General features: G+C 39.7%; 2 protein-coding genes and 1 pseudogene across 3 annotated transcripts; all 3 read right to left on the reverse strand.

Moving 5' to 3' along the window:
* Nucleotides 1–974: 974 nt before the first annotated feature.
* On the reverse strand, nt 975–4,985 carry LOC141754147 (uncharacterized; annotated as a pseudogene).
* Nucleotides 4,986–6,570: 1,585 nt separating this feature from the next.
* On the reverse strand, nt 6,571–16,001 carry LOC141754093 (uncharacterized). Of its 2 annotated transcripts, none has more exons than XM_074612922.1 (2): nt 15,804–16,001; nt 6,571–12,097 (listed from the first exon to the last, which is right to left on the reverse strand). In XM_074612922.1, the coding sequence occupies exons 1-2, from the start codon at nt 15,865–15,867 to the stop codon at nt 8,061–8,063; spliced, it is 4,101 nt and encodes a 1,366-aa protein (XP_074469023.1). In that variant the 5' UTR covers nt 15,868–16,001; the 3' UTR covers nt 6,571–8,060. The 2 variants fall into 2 exon arrangements, with proteins under 2 accessions (XP_074469023.1, XP_074469024.1); XM_074612923.1 differs by lacking the exon at nt 15,804–16,001 and adding an exon at nt 13,106–13,279.
* A 1,210-nt stretch (nt 16,002–17,211) lies between these two features.
* LOC141754131 (uncharacterized) lies at nt 17,212–21,030 on the reverse strand. Its single transcript, XM_074613009.1, has 2 exons — nt 20,832–21,030; nt 17,212–19,208 (listed from the first exon to the last, which is right to left on the reverse strand). Exons 1-2 carry the CDS (start codon nt 20,893–20,895, stop codon nt 17,746–17,748), a joined length of 1,527 nt encoding a protein of 508 aa, XP_074469110.1. The 5' UTR covers nt 20,896–21,030; the 3' UTR covers nt 17,212–17,745.
* Nucleotides 21,031–21,444: the final 414 nt, after the last annotated feature.

Consider the following 21,444-nt stretch of genomic DNA (forward strand, 5'->3'; position numbering starts at 1 on the left):
AAACAGAGCAGCTGAATGGTTTTTCCCCTGTGTGGCAGCCCATATGGTACATCATATTTCCCTTTTGTGAAAATCCTTTACCACAAAATGAGCAAATAAAAGGTTTCTCTCCTGTATGAGTTCTCATGTGTCTCTTCAGATCTGCGTTTGTGCCAAATCCTTTCCCACACTCAGAGCAGCTAAATGGTTTGTCACTGACAGGAACTTCATTATTATTCAAAGAGTTTAAACCTGACTGAGGTTCTCTGGTCTCATTCAAGTCATCACTGTCACATTTATGTGTTTTGAACTGATAACGCCAAGCAAATTTTTTATTGCAAACACTGCAACTGAATGTTTTCTCTCCTGTGTGAGATCTCATGTGTCTCTTCAGTTTTCCGCTATCAAGAAAACATTTATCACACACTGAGCAGCTGAAAGGTTTCTGTCCTGTGTGGATTCTCATGTGTCTCTGTAAACATCCAGTCCACGGAAAAGATTTTTTACAAACTGAGCAGCTGAAAGGTTTCTCTCCCGTATGAGATCTCACGTGTCTCTTCAGATGGTGCTTGAAGCCAAATCTTTTATCACACTCAGAGCAGCTAAATGGTTTCTCACCAGCACTACATCTCTCATCACTGACAGGAACTTCATCATTATTCAGAGAGTTTAAACCTGACTGAGGTTCTCTGGTCTCCTTCCAATCATCACTGTAATCAGTCTCAGGTTCAGAAGAGTCTCCAGTCTTAGTATGTGGTTGTAAATGTCCATCTGGCTCTGAGTTCCTGGCTGGTTCTGGTGCTCCACAGTCCTCTCCATCAGCTTCTGTTTCCATCTGTTCAGTTTGTCTTTGATGAAGCTGTGAGGACTGAGGTTTCTCTTCATCATCTTCACTCTTCACAGGGACAGGAGTGAATGGGAACTTGGTGATATCAGCGTCCTCCAGCCCTTGAAGCTGCTCTCCCTCCTGACTGGTCCAAAGTTCCTCCTGTTCAGTTGAGCTGCTGGCTGGAGGCTCTGCCTCTCTGTTCTCCTCAGTTTGAGTCTGATGAAGCTGTGAGGACTGACGACCAACACATTGATGGTTTCGGAGCTGATGAAGCCAAGCGAATCTTTGGTCACAAACACTGCAGCTGAATCTTTTCTCACCAGTGTGGGTTCTCATATGTCTCTGAGAACTTCCACTCTCTGTAAAAGATTTCTTACAGACTGAGCAGCTGAATGGTTTCTCTCCTGTGTGATATCTCATGTGTCTCTTCAGTTTTCCTCTTTCAACAAAACTTTTATCGCACACTGAGCAGCTGAAAGGTTTCTCTCCAGTGTGGATTCTCATGTGTCTCTGTAAACATCCACTCCGCGCAAAAGATTTCTTACAAACTGAGCAGCTGAAAGGTTTTTCTCCTGTATGAGTTCTCATGTGTTTCTTCAGACTTGACTTGAAGCCAAATCTTTTATCACACTCAGAGCAGCTAAATGGTTTCTCACCCGCACTACATCTGGAATCACTGACAGGCACTTCATCATTATTCAGAGAATTTAAACCTGACTGAGGTTCTCTGGTCTCCTCCCATTCATCACAACTGACTTCAATCTCAGCTATATAAAAGTCTCCAGTCTTGTCATCAGTATCTGGTTCTGGATGTTTATCTGGATCTGAGTTCCTGGCTGGTTCTGGTCCTCCACAGTCCTCTCCATCAGCTTCTGTTTCCTTCTGTTCAGTTTGTCTTTGATGAAGCTGTGAGGACTTAGGTTTCTCTTCATCATCTTCTTCACTCTTCACAGGGACAGGAGTGAATGTGAACTTGGTGATATCAGCCTCCTCCAGCCCTTGAAGCTGCTCTCTCTCCTGACTGGTCCAGAGTTCCTCATGTTCCTCTTTAATGTGTGGGGGCTCTGGGTACTCCTGGTCCACACTGGAGCTCCACTCCTGCTGTTCAGGGGGAACCTCTTCTCGACTCACCAACAGCTGGGCGTCTGCAGAGGAGAGCAGAGAGGGTTTCGGATTAGCTCCTGGAAGTAAAGTTTATGTAGCAGTGTTGTCGGTACGAGCCTCCGATGGACAGAGTCTCCTTGTAAGTTACAGCGACAAAAGATGATGAAAACTGTTAAACGTGATCGTGTCCATTTCAGGTCTCGAGTCCCGCTGTCATGTTCCCACTAGAGGAATTATCTAGCACCCCCGCAGTTGATGGATGAATCTACACGTAAGCAGCCGAAACTAAAACACAAAGTATTTTATTTTACTATATTCTACTCTCTATATATACTTATTATGCATTATATCATCACAACTGGTTTTACTTAGTTATATTGTATTATATTATAATAAGTTATATTCTATATTTTATTGTATTATATTGTATTATGTTACATTGGATTAGGTTATACCATATTATATTGAATTATGTTATATCGTATTATTTTATATGGTATTATGTTATATGATATAATAATGTATTTTATTATGTAGGGATGCACCGATCCGACTTTTTCAGTCCCGATACCGATAGCGATACCTGAGCTTTGGGTAACGGGTGGTACGGAGTACCGATCTGATACCGGTCTTTAATTAATCAGCTGTATGCCTCACTGTATTAAAGTGACTGGGATCATTCATTTATGTGTAGGGAAACATCAGTCTTGACTTAAACATTGCTTTCCTAACTCTGTAAAACAAAATGTAACAAATAAATATATAGATACAAATTTAGTGAATTGTTATTAATTATTTAAATAATAAATCGTACACCAACAACTTGGCAAAAAAAATCTTCAAATGAACAGGAATTATAATTCAAGTGTAAACTTTTTAATGCAGCAACAAACAAGACTTAACATTCCAGTATATGATGTATATAGAATATAAACATAGAATTTAATTGAAGAGATCGGCCCCATTGTCACCGATATCTAACCCAGCTGTTTGAGTTGGAATCGGTCCAATATCTGATCCGGCGCGTCCCTAGTGATATGTTATATTGTATCATGTTATATAAAGGATAATGCCTGACGAGGTGTCCATTAAAGACCTCGAAGGGCATTTTCCTGCATTTACCATGGTCACTTGCCCCAAAAAAAAGAAAATAAGACCATTAATTTATATTTTCATGTTTTTTGCAACCAAAATCGTTTTTCACAATCTATTCACTCCGTTTCCCTGGTAAGCCCGATGGTTTGCTAATACCTGGAACAATCATTACCAGCAATGGAAACGTCGTTCACTGCTCCAGTAAATAGCAATACCAAAATGTCTGAAAAATATCTGATCGATGTCCGAAAAAAATCCGAAAAATGTCTAAAAAATATCTGAAAAATGACAGAAGACAGGCAGAAAAAAAGTCCAAAAAATATCCGAAATTGTCTGAAAATTTTCCGAAAATGTCTGAAAAATGTGTATCTGTGGTTTCTACACATCCATTTCTACAGAGAGTACACTATAATACATATAAGTATGAGTGAGTTCAGAGGGTCAGTGTAACCACAGAGTGTAACTTCAATCTCCAGCCCGTAGTGATCAGACGACTGAACGACTGACGTTACACTCACTGTTGGAAATACAATATTCAGATTGTTTTAACTGAAAATGGTGAACAGACAGTTTCATTGGAACTACAGTAGGTGTTTATTATCAGGAATTAATGGACACCCTGCAGCCAATCAGAATCAAGTATTTACCCAGACCATGGTATAAACTGTATGATGTTATATTGTAGTATATTATATTATATTCTGAGATAATTGATTTCAAAATACTGCTGCTGGTTTACAAAGCACTAAATGGTTTAGGGCCAAAATACATTTCTGATCTTCTGCTATGTTCTGAACCACCCAGACCTCTCAGGTCATCTGGATCAGGTCTACTTAGTGTCCCCAGAGTCAGAACTAAACATGCAGAAGCAGCGTTCAGTTTTTATGCACCAAATATCTGGAACAAGCTCCCAGAAACCTGCAGGACCAACTCCAACTCTGAGTTATTTTAAATCAAAGCTTAAAACTTTCCTGTTTGCTGCTGCCTTTTATTAAACCAGATAATGATCTTATATACTGCACTAGAGCTTTTACTCGTGTGTTATACTCTATTTTAGCTTCTATCTTAGCTTCTATTTTTAGCTTATCTTTATTTCTAATCTTTAATGTTTTTATAACTGTTTTAATTATGTCTTAATGTTCTTTTGTACTTTGTCGCAATGTTTTTGAATGTTTATGTAAAGCACTTTGAATGGCCCTGTTGCTTAAATGTGATATACAAACAAAGCTGCCTTACCTTGCCTATATTATATTATATTATATTATATTGGGTTTTCAATTTCAGAAATCCACAATTCATTTTTGATATCTAGAATAAACATTGTGGATATCTGCAGCAGAGGAAAAACTCCCATTTCAGATAATCAGCTGTTCCTCAAAACTGAAGTCATTTTGGCATATTATTATTATTATTATCATTTTTCAAAGGAAAAGGTGACGTCATGTTTCCTAGGAAGAATGACGTCATCGGAAACGTTCTTTTAGACGAAGAAGCTGAATTACAGACACTTGCGACACATTTCCGGTCTAAGCGGTTAACCCGGTTATCCTGGGCCGGTCCGGAGCTAACTAGCGTCCTCATGTCTCCGTGGTGTCCTCGGGACTGACCTGCTCTGGTCAGCTTGACTTGGGGCTTCAGCACGGCATCGAGCAGCCTCCTCTGGCGGCAGATCTCCCGCTCTGACCGCTCAGCTCTGTCTTCGTACTCCGCCACGGTTTCCTCAAACAGACCGACAATCTCCTCCGCAGCCGCCGTTAGCCGCTCGGTGAGCAGCGCTCTCAGCGCCGGGATTTCAGCCGCTTCTTCTCCTTTTTCCACCCGCAGCAGAACGTCTTCAGCGGCGGCGCCGATCCGCTCATGTACCGACACCCGCAGCAGCTGCACGGCGCACATTCTGCTCCTTTTCTGCGGACAAAGAGAGCCAGCGGGGCCGTAAACACACCAGACACCAAACACGGAGTTCCGCGTCGACGACAGTTCGCTGCGACGAGAGCGAGGCGGCTGAAGCGAACAGCGAACCCTGCTGGACCGGAGGGCGAACAACAACAACAACAACAACAACAAGTACTCTGATACTGAAGTACAAGTAGTAATACTACAGTGCAGAAATACTGTGTTACAAGTCCACATTGTACTGAAGGAAAAGTACAAAAGTATTAGCATCAAAATATACTTAAAGTATCAAAAGTAAAATGACTCTTTATGCAGAAAAAGAAGAGCAGTAGAGCTACAGTGTCAAAACAGTCTCATAAGTATTCACAAACAAATGTAATGTTATGTAACTTGTAAAACTCAATGCACAAATTAATGCAGAGTGATCTGTATCAGTAAATCTATTTTTGTATCTGTGTCCGTGCCTCTAATTTACAACTCCTATATCATCATTTGTACATAAAGACAAGAGTTGTACAAATATATTGTCATATTTTTACTAAAATATCACATGGCACTTGTCCGAAAAAAGTCTTAAAAAAATTCCCAAAAAAAGGGCCTAGAAAAGTCAGAAAAATGTTAGAAAAAGTGTGAAAATGTTTTGAATAAGTAAAAAGAAAATGTCAAAAATGTCCGTAAAAAAGTCTGACAAATGTTCGAAAAAAAGTCTGAAAATGTCAGAAATGTTTTTCCAAAGAAAAGTCAGAAAAATGTCCGAAAAAACCATTTAAGAAAACATCCGAAAAGTTTCCGAAAAATAGTCTGAAAATGTTCTAATTTTTTTCCAATAAAGTCTGAAAAAATTTCCTAAAAATATCTGAATATTGTCCAAAAAAGACAGAAGAATGTCCGAAATTTTTTTTTTTTTAAATTAAAAAAATGCTCGAAAAAAGTCTGAAAAAAAGTCTAAAAATGTCCACCCAAAAAAAGCCTAGAAAGGTCCGAAAAAATGTTCGACAAATAGTGTGAAAATTGTCCGAATAAGTCTGAAAAATTTCTGAATATTGTCCAAAAAATCTAAAAAAATGTCCAAAAAAAGTGAGAAAATTGTCTGAAAAATATCCAAAAGTTCCAAAAATGTCTGAAAAGAAGTCTGAAAAAAGGTCACACGGCTTTTATTCTGAAATATGTGCAGAACAGTGTGTAGAACATGCAGTGACTTGCACGGCTCCATGAATGAATAAAGTACGGGGTTTTAATTGTGGATTATCACTATTGATTACATATTACCGCACGTTTCTTAACCTTGTTCTGTCTAAAATAAATATAAATTACATTAATAATTAAATGAAATTGCCATTATAATGGTGTGGACGCAACACGCATAAAACACCCAGGAGTTCAGCGAGGCAGCCGCCACACGCTGCTGATGCGTTGCTGATGCGCCTCGTCTGTCCTGGGCGCAACTGGCAGTATGGTCATAGATACACTCTAAAGTGTAATAGACATTTTGGAACAGTAATTAGTAATTTCCTGTCCATTGATGGCAGGTGAACAGGTGTCAGAAAATGTAAAACAATATCTAAATATTTTGAACGGCAGTGGAGGGAAACCGTTAAGTACCACGAGCAGAAATCTTCACTGGACAGTCGCCTTTCTACTGCAAAGTAAAAGAAACTGTGTGCAATAAATAAACAAGAACTTTTTTATTCATTATATGCACAACAATTACCAAGGAGCAGTCGTTGTATAACAAAGAAAAATAATTGAGAAAACAAAATGAGAATCTGAACATAATTAATGTCAAGCTGTTATAACAAAGACATCTCAAACAATGTCATAATTTACTGAATGACACTCGATAACAGCAGTCACAAATATTCATAGACTCCTTCATGATCATGACATAAAGTGTTACCCCGTCAACACTGATTGGTGAACGTGCCAAATTTTCCTTTTAAGCACTCCTGTGGGGCAGCTAACTTGAAATATTCATAACAATTGTGCATTTTGCGATAAAAGCAACACATTTGGTACAGATGTACGTTTATATGTTACGAAAAGATATAGATATCGGTGCGCTGCAAATTTGGCCTCTGGGGGCCATGTCAGCCATTTTGCCCCCCAGTAACCCACTTCCTCAGTTCTTGTATCATGCAATAAACCGGCCACCGTTTTCTATGTTATACGACTATATACACTGTTTTTAAAAACCCCCAAAAGTAAATTAAAAAATATGTAAAAAGTGCTATTGCATATCGAAACAAAAAATAAAATAAAAGAATCTAATCCTGTTGGAGTTGGTGGATTAGCTTCTGTGTCTCTTTGACCCAGTGAGCTGAGATCTTAGTTTCCTTATAGGTTCAACCAGGTCTGCTTGGTCACAAGTTAGAAAATAGACAAATATCAGTTCCTTTGCTCAAATTTGAAGGCGGTTGCAAAAGTAAAACATTGTCGTATGAACCTGAAGTACCCAAATTAAAAAGTTCTCATGTGAACTATTACTAGAGCTTACCAGCAATCCTGAACTTTATCCAGCGATATATCTGCCAATTGTACAGCTAATAAAAAGATAAATGCACCGATGGAAAGCTGAAGATATTGCCGTTCTAAAGATGCATTGGTTTGCTATTCTATCATGAAGGTAAGGGGGCGAAGTTTGACCCCGAAGTGACATTTATGCTCTTTTTATTTGGTTTTCGTGTTTTTCTCAGGTTAAAGCTTTTAAAAAGCATCCTTAAAAATTAAAGAGGAGAAAAAAAACATGTCTGGGATCTTCTGACATCTAATCTAATCAGCTTGAACACATCTTGGAAATCACCAAGAGTCATAAAATCCGTTTTCTGCAACATTTAGGAATATTAAGCGCCTATTTTGAAAAATGGCAAATTTGCAGCACCTCGATATCTATATCTTTTCATAACGTATAAACCTACATCTGTGACAAATGTGCTTTTATTGCAAATTCCCCAATTGTTATGCTTAACTGCCCCACTACTCACATAACCATTGGAGTACTCAACCCTTATTAGGCCATTAAAATTTAATTATTAATTGTAACCGGGTATTCATTCTTATCTAGGGCTGATGTAATCTTATCAATAAGTTGTAAAATAGTCATATGTGGCGAGTAGTGTCTGCCAAATCCATACTGTTGCTCATATAAGATGTTTCCATCTGTTCAGTAGAGCTGCTCTGCCTCTCTGCTCTCCTCCGTCTGACTCTGATGAAGCTGTGAGGACTGACGACCAATACACTCATGTGTTTTGACCTGAATACACCAGGCAAATGTTTTGTCACAAACGCTGCAGCTCAGTCGTTTCTCTCCTGTGTGTTGGGTCATGTGACGTTTCAGATGAGCCTTATGTATAAATCTTTTACAACAAACTGAACAACTGATTGGTTTCTCTCCTGTATGAGTTATCATGTGTGTCTTCAGATGTTCCCTGCGCGAATATCTGTTACCGCACACTGAGCAGCTGAATGGTTTCTCTCCCGTGTGGATTCTCATGTGATACTGTAAACTATCACTTTTTGTAAAAGATTTCTCACAGACTGAACAGCTGAACGGTTTCTCTTCTGTGTGAGTTAGCATGTGTGTCTTTAGATGTGCCCGACGCAAAAATCTCTTATCGCACACTGAGCAATTGAAGGGTTTCTCTCCTGTGGGAATGATCATGTGTTTCTGTAAATCTCCACTATGTGTAAAAGATTTCTTACAAACTGAGCAGCTGAATGGTTTCTCTCCAGTATGAGTCATCATGTGTTTCTTCAGATGTGCCCTGCGCGGAAATCTTTTACCACAAACTGAGCAGCTGAAAGGTTTCTCTTCTGTATGAATTCTCAAGTGTTTCTTCATATCTGCGTTGTTGCCAAATCTTTTCCCACAGACTGAGCAGCTGAAAGGTTTCTCTTCTGTATGAATTATCAAGTGTTTCTTCATATCTGCCTTGTTGCCAAATCTTTTCCCACACTCAGAGCAGATACATAAGTTCTTCTCAGTATTATGTCTCTCATCACTGACAGGAACTTCATCATTATTCAGAGAGTTTAAACCTGACTGAGGTTGTCTGGTCTCCTTCCAATCATCACTGTCATCAGTCTCAGGTTCAGAAGAGTTTCCAGTCTTAGTATCTGGTTCTGTGTGTCTATCTGGATCTGAGTTCCTGGCTGGTCCTGGTTTTATCTGTTCAGTTTGTCTTTGATGAAGCTGTGAGGACTGAGGTTTCTCTTCATCATCTTCACTCTTCACAGGGACAGGAGAGAATGGGAACTTGATGATATCAGCCTCCTCCAGCCCTTGAAGCTGCTCTCCCTCCTGACTGGTCAAGAGTTCCTCCTGTACAGTTGAGCTGCTGGCTGGAGGCTCTGCCTCTCTGTTCTCTTCAGTTTGATCAAGCTGTGAGGACTGATGACAGAGACATTTATGGTTTCTGAGCAAAAAAAGCCACGTGAATCTTTGGCCACAATCTCTGCAGCTGTAGATTTTTTTGTTTGTGTGGACTTCCATGTGTTTTGTCAGATATCTTCTCCATGCAAATTCTTCACCACAAATTGTGCAACTAAACTGTGTTTGTCTCGTGTGGATCCTCATGTGTTGAACTAAAGCCTCGCTGTCACTGAAACCTGTGTTACACACTGAACAGTGGAAAGGTTCCTTCCCTGTGTGACATGTCATATGAGAACGTAAGCTTTCACGCTTAGCAAATGTTATGCCACAAACTGAACAACCAAATGGTTTCTCTCCTCTGGGAGATTTCTTGTGTGTCAGTAGAGTGTGACCGTCCTCAGAGGAGCTGAATGGTTTCTTGTCAGTGTTACATCCTGTATCACTGACAGAGACTTCCTCAGTGTTCAGATGGTTTAGACCTGATTGAGGTTGCCTGATCTGTTTGCTAAAATTACCATCAGCACAGTCATTAGTCTTGGGTTCAATTTCAGCCTTGTCATCAGAGGAGCTGAATGGTTTCTCACCAGTATTATATCCATCATTTACAGAGACTTTTTTATTCCTCCGGTAAGTGAACCCTGGCTGATGCTGCCTGGTGTCTTTCCAAAACTCAATGTCAACACTGTCATCAGGTCCAGCAGACGGGTCCGTCTTTTTATTAGTATCTGGTGGTTGTAAATGTCTATCTGGATCTGAGCTGCTGGCTGGAGGCTCTGCCTCTCTGTTCTCCTCAGTTTGAGTTTGATGAAGCTGTGAGGACTGATGACCAACACATTTATGTCTTTTGATTTGATAACGCCATGCAAATGTTTTCTTACAAACACTGCAACTGAATGGTTTCTCTCCTGTGTGGACCGCCATGTGTTTCTGTAAACTTCCACTCTGTGCAAAATATTTCCTACAAACTGAGCAACTGAAAGGTTTCTCTCCTGTGTGTGTTCTCATGTGTTGAACTAAGTTGTATTTGCCAGGGAATGTTTTACCACACACTGAGCAGTGGAAAGGTTTTTCTTCTGAGTGAATCGTCATGTGTTTCTTTAAATCTCCACTCTGTGTAAAATATTTCTTACAAACTGAGCAGCTGAAAGGTTTCTCTCCTGTATGAATCCTCACGTGTCTATCCAGACATGTCTTGGTACCAAATCTTTTCCCACACTCAGAGCAGCTAAATGGTTTCTCACCAGCACTACATTTCAAATCACTGACAGGGACGAAGTCAGGTTCAGAAAAGTTTCCAGTCTTGTCAACAGTATCTGGGTCTAAGTTCCTGGCTGGTTCTGGTCCTCCACAGTCCTCTCCATCAGCTTCTGTTTTCATCTGTTCAGTTTCAGTTTGATGAAGCTGTGAGGACTGACGACCAACACATTTATGTCTGTTGACCAGTGGACGCCAGGCAAATCTTTTGTTACAAACACTGCAGCTGAATCTTTTCTCTCCTGTGTGGACCGGCATGTGTTGTGTCAAATGTCCCTTTCGTGAAAATCTTTTACCACAAACTAAGCAGCTGAAAGGTTTCTCTCCTGTATGAATTCTCATATGTTCCTTCAGAGTTGCCTTGGTGCCAAATCTGTTCCCACAATCAGAGCAGCTAAATGGTTTCTCACTAGCACTACATCTAGAATCACTGACATGAACTTCATCATTATTCAGAGAGTTTAAACCTGACTGAGATTTTCTGGTATCCTTCCAATCATCACTGTCATCAGTCTCAGGTTCAGAAGAGTCTCCAGTCTTGTCAACAGTTTCTGGTTCTGGATGTCTATCTGAATCTGAGTTCCTGGTTGGTTCTGGTCGTCCAGAGTCCTCTCCATCAGCTTCTGTTTCCATCTGTTCAGTTCGAGTTTGATGAAGCTGTGAGGACTGACGACCAACACATTTATGTGTTTTGATCTGATAACCCCAGGCAAATCTTTTGTCACAAACACTACAGCTGTATCGTTTCTCTCCTGTGTGAACTGCCATGTGACGTGTTATATTTGCTCTTGCTTTAAAATGCTTACCACAAACTGAACAACTAAAAGGTTTCTCCCCTGTGTGACGTGCCATGTGACGTGTCAGATGTACTTTCTGTATAAATCTTTTACCACAAACTGAGCAGTTAAATGGTTTCTCTCCAGTGTGACATGTCATGTGGCGTGTCAGATGTATCTTTTGTATAAATTGTTTACCACAAACTGAGCAGTTGAATGGCTTCTCTCCTGTATGAGTTATCATGTGCGTCTTCAGATGTGACCTACGCGAATATCTTTTCCCACACTCAGAGCAGCTAAATGGTTTCTCACCAGCACTACATCTGGAATCACTGACAGGAACTACATCATTATTCAGAGAGTTTAAACCTGACTGAGGTTCTCTGGTGTCCTTCCAATCATCACTGTCATCAGTCTCAGCTTCAGAAGAGTCTCCAGTCTTGTCAACAGTTTCTGGTTCTAGATGTCTATCTGGATCTGAGTTCCTGGCTGGTTCTAGTCCTCCACAGTCCTCTCCATCAGCTTCTGTTTCCATCTGTTCAGTTTGTCTTTGATTAAGCTGTGAGGACTGAGATTTCTCTTCATCATCTTCACTCTTCACAGGGACAGGAGTGAATGGGAACTTGGTGATATCAGCCTCCTCCAGCCCTTGAAGCTGCTCTCCCTCCTGACTGGTCCAAAGTTCCTCCTGTTCCTCTTTAATGTTTGGGGGCTCTGGGTCCTCCTGGTCCAGACTGGAGCTCCACTCCTGCTGCACTTCTTCACCAACAATCACTTTTCGTACATCTGAAGGTAAAACTGAAACACAGACAGACAGCTGTTAAAGTAAACCCACAAACGTCTGTTAACTGAGCTTGATATTACTTCTTTATACATTCACATGTACATTAACTAGTACTTAAGTATAATTTTGATGATTTATGCTACTTTATACTTCTACTCCCCTACATCTCAGAGGGAGAAATTGTACTTTTAACTCCCCTATTTTTATCTGACAGCTTAAGTTAGTTAAATTATTATAATTATTATTATCATTATTATTAATAGGGATGCACCCATCCAACGTTTTCAGTCCCGATACCGATAGCAATTCCTGGGCTTTGGGTATTGGCCGATACCAAGTACCGATCCGTTACAGAGTACCGATCCGATACCACTGTTTAATCAGCTGTATGCCTCACTGTGTGGAAGTGACTGGGATCATTCTTTTGTGTGTAAGGCAACAACAGTCTTGACTTTATTATCATTATTAAATAATAAATTGTACACCAGTAACTTTGTAATAAAATTCTTCGAAATTAACAAGAATTACACATTTTGCATTTTTTAATGAAATTAAACAGAAAAAACAAACAGGAATTTAAATTCCAGTTAGAGCTGGGCAGTGTGGCCTAAAAATAATTTTGCAATATTTTTAGGCAATATCACGACACATATCGCGATATTTTCAAATATCCTCTAAGAACTTCATAAATGCTCGATTTAACCCTTTGATGCATACAATCACACCGATGTGATGATTCTTATAGTCCCTGCAGCATGTGTCTGCATTAAAACATTCTTGTTCATATTCATTAGTGGAAATCACAGGTTAAATTTAACAAAACAGTATCCAACAGTATTCACTTTAACCAAATAGTTATCTGGCAATACATGCTTTATATATTTTGATAAATACATAACACACACAGTTTTTAATGGTGTGTAATAAGTGTAAAGTAACTTATTGTTATGTTTACCAGTAAGCTGTTATAGCATTGCTGATAATAAAAAGTATTATTTTCCCACTAGTGTAGAAAGACTCACCAATCGCGAGGTGTAGCCTGTGGCCAAAGCAGTCTTGTCCACTTATTCAGACTGACAGCTTTGGTTCTGTTAGCTGGACGTTCAGATAAGTAGTTGTGGAGATTTGGGTCACTTCTGTTAGCTGGTTGGCCAACTTTTCTCTCACTGAAATGTAGTACTCCGGTAGAGCTTTCTCCGCAAAAAAATTGCGACCAGGCAGTTCATATTTTGGATCTGTGTCTTAATGAGTCTTTTGATTCCGGGCTTTTAAACTACGCTAACCGGCGTTGTGATGTAGTTGTTTACAGTGGCCATGATTTCTTTGCATTTTGCACTTTTTTTGTCATATGGGATTGCTTTGGAAAGCGAGGAAGCCAGCAGGAAGCTGCGTTCCTCCAAATACAAAAACACGCCGGCCGAATACGTCACACACAATCGCCCAGGAGAGAGGTCTGGATGGGGGCGGAGTCTGTGTCGTACTGTATGTGTGTGTCTGAGAGGGAGCCGGACTGCCGGAGGGAGAGAAGGAAATGCCAAAGGGAGTCTCATGCCGGCGGGGTGGCTTAAAAACATTACATGACAATTTGTAGTCGATATTTGCGATATAGTCATTTCATACACCGCGCGTGGGACAAGCCGCGATACATCGACTATATTAAATGTATTTCCCACCCCTAAATCCTGTACATAATGTATATAGTATATAAACATAGAATTGAATTGAATAGATTGGATCCATTGTCACCAATACCCGATCCAGCTATTTGATCCAGTATCGGTATCGGTGCATCACTTACTATTAGTAGTATCAGTAGAAGTAGTAGTAGAAGTAGTGGTGGTATCAGCAGTAGTAGTAGAAGTAGCAGTAGTAGTAGTGGTATCAGTAGTAGTAGTAGCAGTAGTAGTAGTGGTATCATATTTAGCAGTAGTATTGGTATCAGTATCAGTAATAATAGTGGTATCAGTAGCAGTACTAGTTGCAGTAGTAGTGCTGGTATTAGCAGTAGTAGTAGTAGTGGTATCAGCAGTAGTAGAAGTAGCAGTAGTAGTGGTGGTATCAGCAGTAGTAGAAGTACCAGTATTAGTAGCAGTAGTAGTGGTGTTAGTAGCAGTAGTAGTAGCAGTATTATTATTATGGCCCAGTGGTTCTGCACATTCAAATACAATAAACCTGGTTTACTTCGTCCGGTCGAGGAGGTGGTCTACAGATGGAGACAACCAGGAACACAACGACTAAAGCCGATAGTCACCAAAGCTCTGTACCCGCTGTTTCCTGGCGAAGGCAGCGGTGTCTGCGGCGTGGAGGTCCTCGGGGACCAGGAAGTGACCATTGATGTGTGAAGTGACTTTGGTATCACTACGCCGTATAACAGTGAAGTTATTGAATATTTTTGTAGCATCTTTTCATCGTTGCACTTTGTAGACGGTCCCTGACCACTCGTCTCACAGCCGGTGTTTCGGTTTATCAGGCGACCGTGTTAATTGGCGACTTTCAGCCAAATGCGTCTGTGGTTGTCGTAGTTACGACAGCTGTTGAAAGCAGCAAGAGAATACCTCGCTGTCCTCATGAATGCCTCTTTGTTTAGCTTTTAATTACAACGTCAAAATATGTATAAAACAATAGTTCTCGTACTGTACGTGACACGTGTTTCCTCAAACAAGACAAATATGTGTATTTAGAAAATGTATTAATTTACAGGAACACCAACGTTGCTCTCTTCCTGTTTTCAACGTTCCGAACGCGAGCGGACACGTTTCCTCAAACAAGACACCAAAGATGAATCCGGTATGTTTGAGACACTCACAAGGACGACTAGGTATCCTCCCCCTGCTTTCAACAGCAGTAGTAACTATGACAACCACAGACGCATTCCGCAAAGTTCGCCATGGTCGCCTTATAAACCGAAACACTGGCTGCACAGAGACCAATGTTATGTGTCCAGCTATACTCAAGTGAAGTACAAGTACCTTGATTGTGTACTTAAGTACGACATAGTATTAGGGCCACATTGAGGGGAAAAAAATCTGAGATTTCGAGAAGAAAGTCGTCATATTACGAGAATAAAGTCATAAAAAAGTCGTTATATTACGAGAATAAAGTCATAATTTTTTACGAGAATAAAGTCATTTCTTCCTCCTCTACAGAGTCAGCTTCCTCATCAGGTCCGTGTAATTCTTTCTTCACAATAAACGCAGTTTCTTGTTCAATCTTTTCAAGGTCCTGATACTGATGATAATGTGGTGCTGATGTGCCAAAAGATGAAGTATTTGGTTATTTGTGAAAGCTAAACTAAAGTATAACTTCACAAGATGCTCCACGTTCCTCATTTTCACACTATTTACCCTCTAAAATAACACGTACAATTACTACTTTATAATATTATGACTTTATTCTCATAATATTACGACTTTTTTCTCTTTAACTTCTGACTTTATTCTCGAAATGTCAGATTATTTTTCTCCCTCTATGTGACTCTTTAATACTCCGTCGTACTTGAGTTCAGTAGTTGAGTAACTGTATTTATTAAATTTCACCAATAATATGAATCGCCTCCAAAAAGCCTCATAAACACAATAATCCAGTCAACATGCAGTAAAACTAGTTAGCTGCTAGCTGCTAGCTGTTAGCTGTGTGTGTGTGTGTGTGTGGTTTAGCTAACGTTAGCTTAGCATCAACATTGTCAGTAAAGATGTTTCCAGCAGGAGAAAGAAAACCAACCTGCTTCTCTCCGCAGCTCCATGTCGGCCTTTAAAACCACATCCAGCAGCTTTCGTTGATCCATGTCCTTTTCATATCCGGATATTGTTGATCTCCAAATGTCCAATCAGATGTTCAAGAGCCGCAGTTATCAGTTAGCTCACATGCTAACACAGACACACATGCTAACTGGGTTAGAACCGCCAAGACCCGGAAACACAAACACTACTTCCGCTAGACTCGTCTGGCCTTCAAAATAAAAGAGCGGTTTAAAAGTCGACTGTACCCACTTTCCTTTAAAGGGACTGTTTGTAACTTTCAGAAATGCTTGATAACAGCTTCACCTGTGGCCGTTAAGTCAACAAAAGTCAGCGTCGGGCTCGCGCAAGACACAGAAAACCTCTGTTGGTCTGGAGGAGCTGCAGCCTTTATTTCTGCACAAACGTTCACTATACATTCACTAGATATTCTCAGAGCTACTAACTCTTCTTCAGTGTGTAATGAGCGTGCATAAACGTGAGGTGGAGCAAGAACAAGCGTGTTGTGTGAGTGAAGGCCAGCAGGCAGAGGAGCAGATGCTCTGGCCAAACACGAGCGCGCATGGGATCCCGCCCCGGTAGATTTATACGTGTAAGAAGTTACCATATATAATAATAATAATACAACATATAATCAACTAATAAAACGATGATGTATAGATTAAACCAGGGACCCTGTCATAATCGTTGTAGCGACTATTATTAATCAAAAAGCCGCTAAGAGGCTGAAGTAAAACTTTACTGTGTGATTCGTTCCAAAAAGTCCAAAAGTCCAAATGTTTATTAAATTAAAGGATTTATAAACAATAACTGGCTAACTGGAATAATGACAGGTCCCCGTCCTCCTTTAGGGCGGGACCTTTTCTATCAACTCAATGCATTTCATTTTGTGATTCGGCTCTTTACTGCTCTCTCCTTTCTCTTTACCTCCTGCTCTCTGCAGGACTCACAAGCACTTATTAGCTAATCTACACAGAAACAGATATATAAGTACAGATAATAAATAAATAAATCTATAGAAGTTTATAAAATAAAATAAGAACAGAAATAAAAATACAACAACCATCACAATGACTGTTAAATGTTCATACAAACCAATTATTATCAATCTTTCTACAATCATTGATCAAAGTCTAACAGACCATGTAAAGATGGATAAACTTAATGAAACAATAACTGTTATTAACACTAGTGATATGATACTGAGGCTCTGAAGATGCTTTCACTCCCTGTTAAATACGTCGTGTCAGAGTTTGAGTCAAATGAAGAAAACCAGGTGACTGACGACATCTCTGCTGCTTCAGGAGTCATTCAGTTACTCTTCAGAGGGAGAATCATTTAAAAATATGGTGTCGTAAAGCAGAAAGACAGAATCATGAAAACATTTCCACTCGATTCCAAGAATAATAATAATTTAATGATTATTATTTTCCAATCACATAATGTTGCATAAATATCAGCCATGAAGTTAAAACAGTCCAGTGAAACTAACCTGCACCAATAAGGTACTTTAATAATAACACATAGGATTGAAACTCTAAAATCAGAGAGGTGTTGAAGAAAAACTATATGTTTATTCATATAGCACTTATCAAAATGATTGATTACATGATGCTTTTGTTCTCCTCAGTTTGTCTTTAATGAAGCTGTGAGGACTGACGACCAACACACTGATGGTTTCTGAGCTGATCACTTACACTGCAGCTGAATGGTTTCTCTCCTGTGTGGATTATCATGTCTCTTCAGATTTCCACTTTCAATGAAAGTTTTATCACACTCAGAGCAGCTAAATGGTTTCTCACCAGTACTACATCTTGAATCATTTATAGGAACTTGTTACAAACACTGATAATGAATCTTTTCTCCCTTGTAGACCGGCATGGATTGTGGCAAATGTACCTTTCTTGAAAATCTTTCACCACACACTAAGCAACTGTGTGGATTTTCATATGTGACTGTAAATGTACACTCTGTGTAAAAGATTTATCACAAAGTGAGCAGCTGAAAGGTTTCTCTCCTGTGTGGATTCTCATGTGTACCTGTAAATCTCCACGTCGTGCAAAAGTTTTCATACAAATTGAGCAGCTGAAAGGTTTTTCTCCTGTATGAGTTCTCATGTGTCTCTTCAGATTTCTCTTGAGGCCAAATCTTTTATCACACTCAGAGCAGCTGAATGTTTTCTCTCCAGCACTACATCTGGAATCACTGTCAGGAACTTCATCATTATTCAGAGAGTTTAAACCTGACTGAGGTTCTCTGGTCTCCTTCCAATCATCACTGTCATCAGTTTCAGCTTCAGAAGAGTCTCCAGTCTTGTCAACAGTATCTGGATCTGGATGTCCATCTGGTTCTGAGTTTCTGGCTGGTTCTGGTCCTCCACAGTCCTCTCCATCAGCTTCTGTTTCCATCTGTACAGTTGAGCTGCTGGCTGGAGGCTCTGCCTCTCTGTTCTCCTCAGTTTGACTCTGATGAAGCTGTGAGGACTGACGACCAACACATTTATGTGTTTTGATCTGTCGACGCCAGGCAAATCTTTTGTCACAAACACTGCAACTATATCGTTTCTCCCCTCTGTGGGCTGCCATGTGGTATTTTATAGTTGCTCTTACTGTTAATCTTTTACCACACAATGAGCAAATGAAAGGTTTCTCTCCTGTATGAGTTTCAATGTGTCTCTCCAGGTGTGTCTTGCACAAAAATCGTTTATCACAAATCCAGCAATTGAAAGGTTTCTGTCCTGTGTGGATTCTCAGGTGTTTCTTTAAATATTCACTCCGTGCAAAAGATTTCATACAGACTGAGCAGCTGAAAGGTTTCTCTCCTGTGTGGACTCTCATGTGTTTCTGTAAATCTCCACTCCGTTTAAAAGATTTCGTACAAAGTGAGCAGCTAAAAGGTTTCTCTCCTGTATGAGTTATCATGTGTTGCTTCAGATTTTTCTTGATGGCAAATCTTTTACCACACTCAGAGCAGCTAAAAGGTTTCTCACCTGAACTACATCTTGAATCACTGACAGGGACTACATAATTTATGATTATGTACATTGGTTCCGGAAGTCTACCTGGATCTGAGTTCCTGGCTGGTTCTGGTCCTCCACTGTTCCCTCCATCAGCTTCTGTTTCCATCTGTTCAGTTTGTCTTTGATGAAGCTGTGAGGACTGAGGTTTCTGTTCATCATCTTCACTCTTCACAGGGACAGGAGTGAATGGGAACTTGGTGATATCAGCCTCCTCCAGCCCTTGAAGCTGCTCTCCCTCCTGACTGGTCAAGAGTTCCTCCTGTTCCTCTTTAATGTGTGGGGGCTCTGGGTCCTCCTGGACCAGACTGGAGCTCCAGTCCTGCTGCTCTTCTTCCCCAACAATCACTTTTCGTACATCAGAAGGTAAAACTGAAACACAGACAGCTGTTAAAGGAAACTTCTGTTAACTGAGCTTGATATCACTTCATTATGTTACAGCAGCTCTGTGGAGTTTTCATCCATTAGTAGTGACTAAACATTAGTAGGAATGTTTGTCTGAGAGGCTTACTGTGCTGGAAAGTAAATAAGTACATTTACATTGCACAATATTTAGGTACTTGTACTTTACTTGAGTATTTCCATTTGATGTTACTTTATACTTCTACTCTAATATTGTTTTTTTTACTGCACTACAATTATCTGATAATTTTAGTTACTTTACAAATTCAGATTATTAAAACAAAATATAATCAACTCATAAATGATGTATTATTATAAATTAAACTAGGCAGCAGTATAAAGTATATATTGTATCATATTGTGTATTATATTGTATATTATATAATATTACAGTATATTGTATATTATATTATATGGTATTATGTTATATCATATTTTATTACATGACTGTGTTGAATACTCGATTCTGATTGGTCAATCACGGCATTCTGCGGTCTGCAATTTCTCTATAGCAGACCATTGCTATGGGCACAGCTTTGATGTCGGACTCTGGAGGACCGTTTTTATGTCAAAATATTGATTTCTTCAGTAAGTAGCCGTGTAAAAAGCGGGATAATGTACAGCGAGCCGGTCATTGTTGTGAAAGACTCCCCAGTCAGGGCGATGCTGCACCCCAACGCGAAGCGGACGGACCTCAAACAACTTTCTTCATTTATTAGAAAGATTTTTCTTTTCACAATCTGTTATTGCCCCCACTTTTATTAATGATACTATTAAGGTCAACGGTCAACTTTATTATCCCGCAAGGGGAAAATCCTATGGTCATACACGTCTCACATAAAAACATATAAACTTTCACCCCCCCCCCCATCATCAGAAACAGACGTCACTTCACGTGGCGCTTCATAGGAAAGGACGTCTCATTTCTCTAAAAACACATTTCCTCGTGTCTCTTCCTCGCCTCCTCCGCTCACATCTCCCGAGGGACTAAGACGCGAGGAGAGGAGTCAAGGAGAGGAGTCAAGGAGAGGAGTCAAGGAGAGGAGTCGAGGAGTCAAGGAGAGGAATCGAGCAGTACAAACTGGGAAAGGCCTCATCTGACAGGGTCACGTTAGACTTCAGCTTTCAGTTATTATTATATCGTTATTATGAAGTTATTATAACGTTATTATGAAGTTATTATAACATTATTAGTTATTATAAGGTTATTATAACATTATTATTAGTTATTATAAGGTTATTATAACATTATTATGAAGTTATTATAACATTATTATAAGGTTATTTTAACATTATTATGAAGTTATTATAACATTATTATTAGTTATTATAAGGTTATCATTAGTTATTATAAGGTTATTATTGCTGTAACGTGTGTCTTAGGACTCGTTCAGTGAAACCATTCACAGCTGGTTTTCTTGCTTCTTTCAGTAATACAGTAACAAACAGATGAAATGATGAACAGTAAAGACTGAATGAATCCTCTGATAGAACACATTAGCTTCAGGAGCTAGCTGCGGCTAACAGGCTGTATGAACGCTTTAGCTGACGTTAGCTTAGCATCATTAGCAGAGCAGTAGAAACAAAACAAACCTTCTCCTCGCGGCTTCGCTTCCGGTTTTAAAACCACCTCCAGCTGTTTCCGGTGTCGGTCCATCTCTGATTAACCGACTAAATCATCGGTTTTCTGCCGTTACATGGATTCAACTAGTTAACTAACATCTCACGCTTCTCTCCGCTGAAGCTCTGAAACGCCGAACAACACTTCCGGGGGACGAAGCTTCTTCTTCGGTGGTTTTTAGAGGCGGTTTGCATCCAAAATGTTGCATTAGCGCCTCCTATTGGATTTATATATATATATATATATATAGCCATTACATCCACCTACTAAATCCCCAAACTACGCAATGTGCACAGTAATCATTCAAAAGAGGCATACTGTATATCACAAATTCACATATTATTAAAAAGAACAAACCCATAAACAAGCAGTAGAGCATTTCTCTGCAGCAGAGGCATACGCATAATGGGAAGGATGCAATGACCAGCAGTTTTCTTTCACTTAAACAGTCAATGTACTCCATACGTTTATCCTTTAGGAACAGTAAAAATAGAACATATCACTCTTTGCAACTCTCCAAAAAAACAAAAACCTTCACCATGATTCATTGTCCATGCAATGTTACACGGAAGTTGACATCACAGC

Source organism: Sebastes fasciatus, chromosome 17 (genome assembly GCF_043250625.1).
Source record: "Sebastes fasciatus isolate fSebFas1 chromosome 17, fSebFas1.pri, whole genome shotgun sequence".
Lineage (NCBI taxonomy): Eukaryota > Metazoa > Chordata > Actinopteri > Perciformes > Sebastidae > Sebastes > Sebastes fasciatus.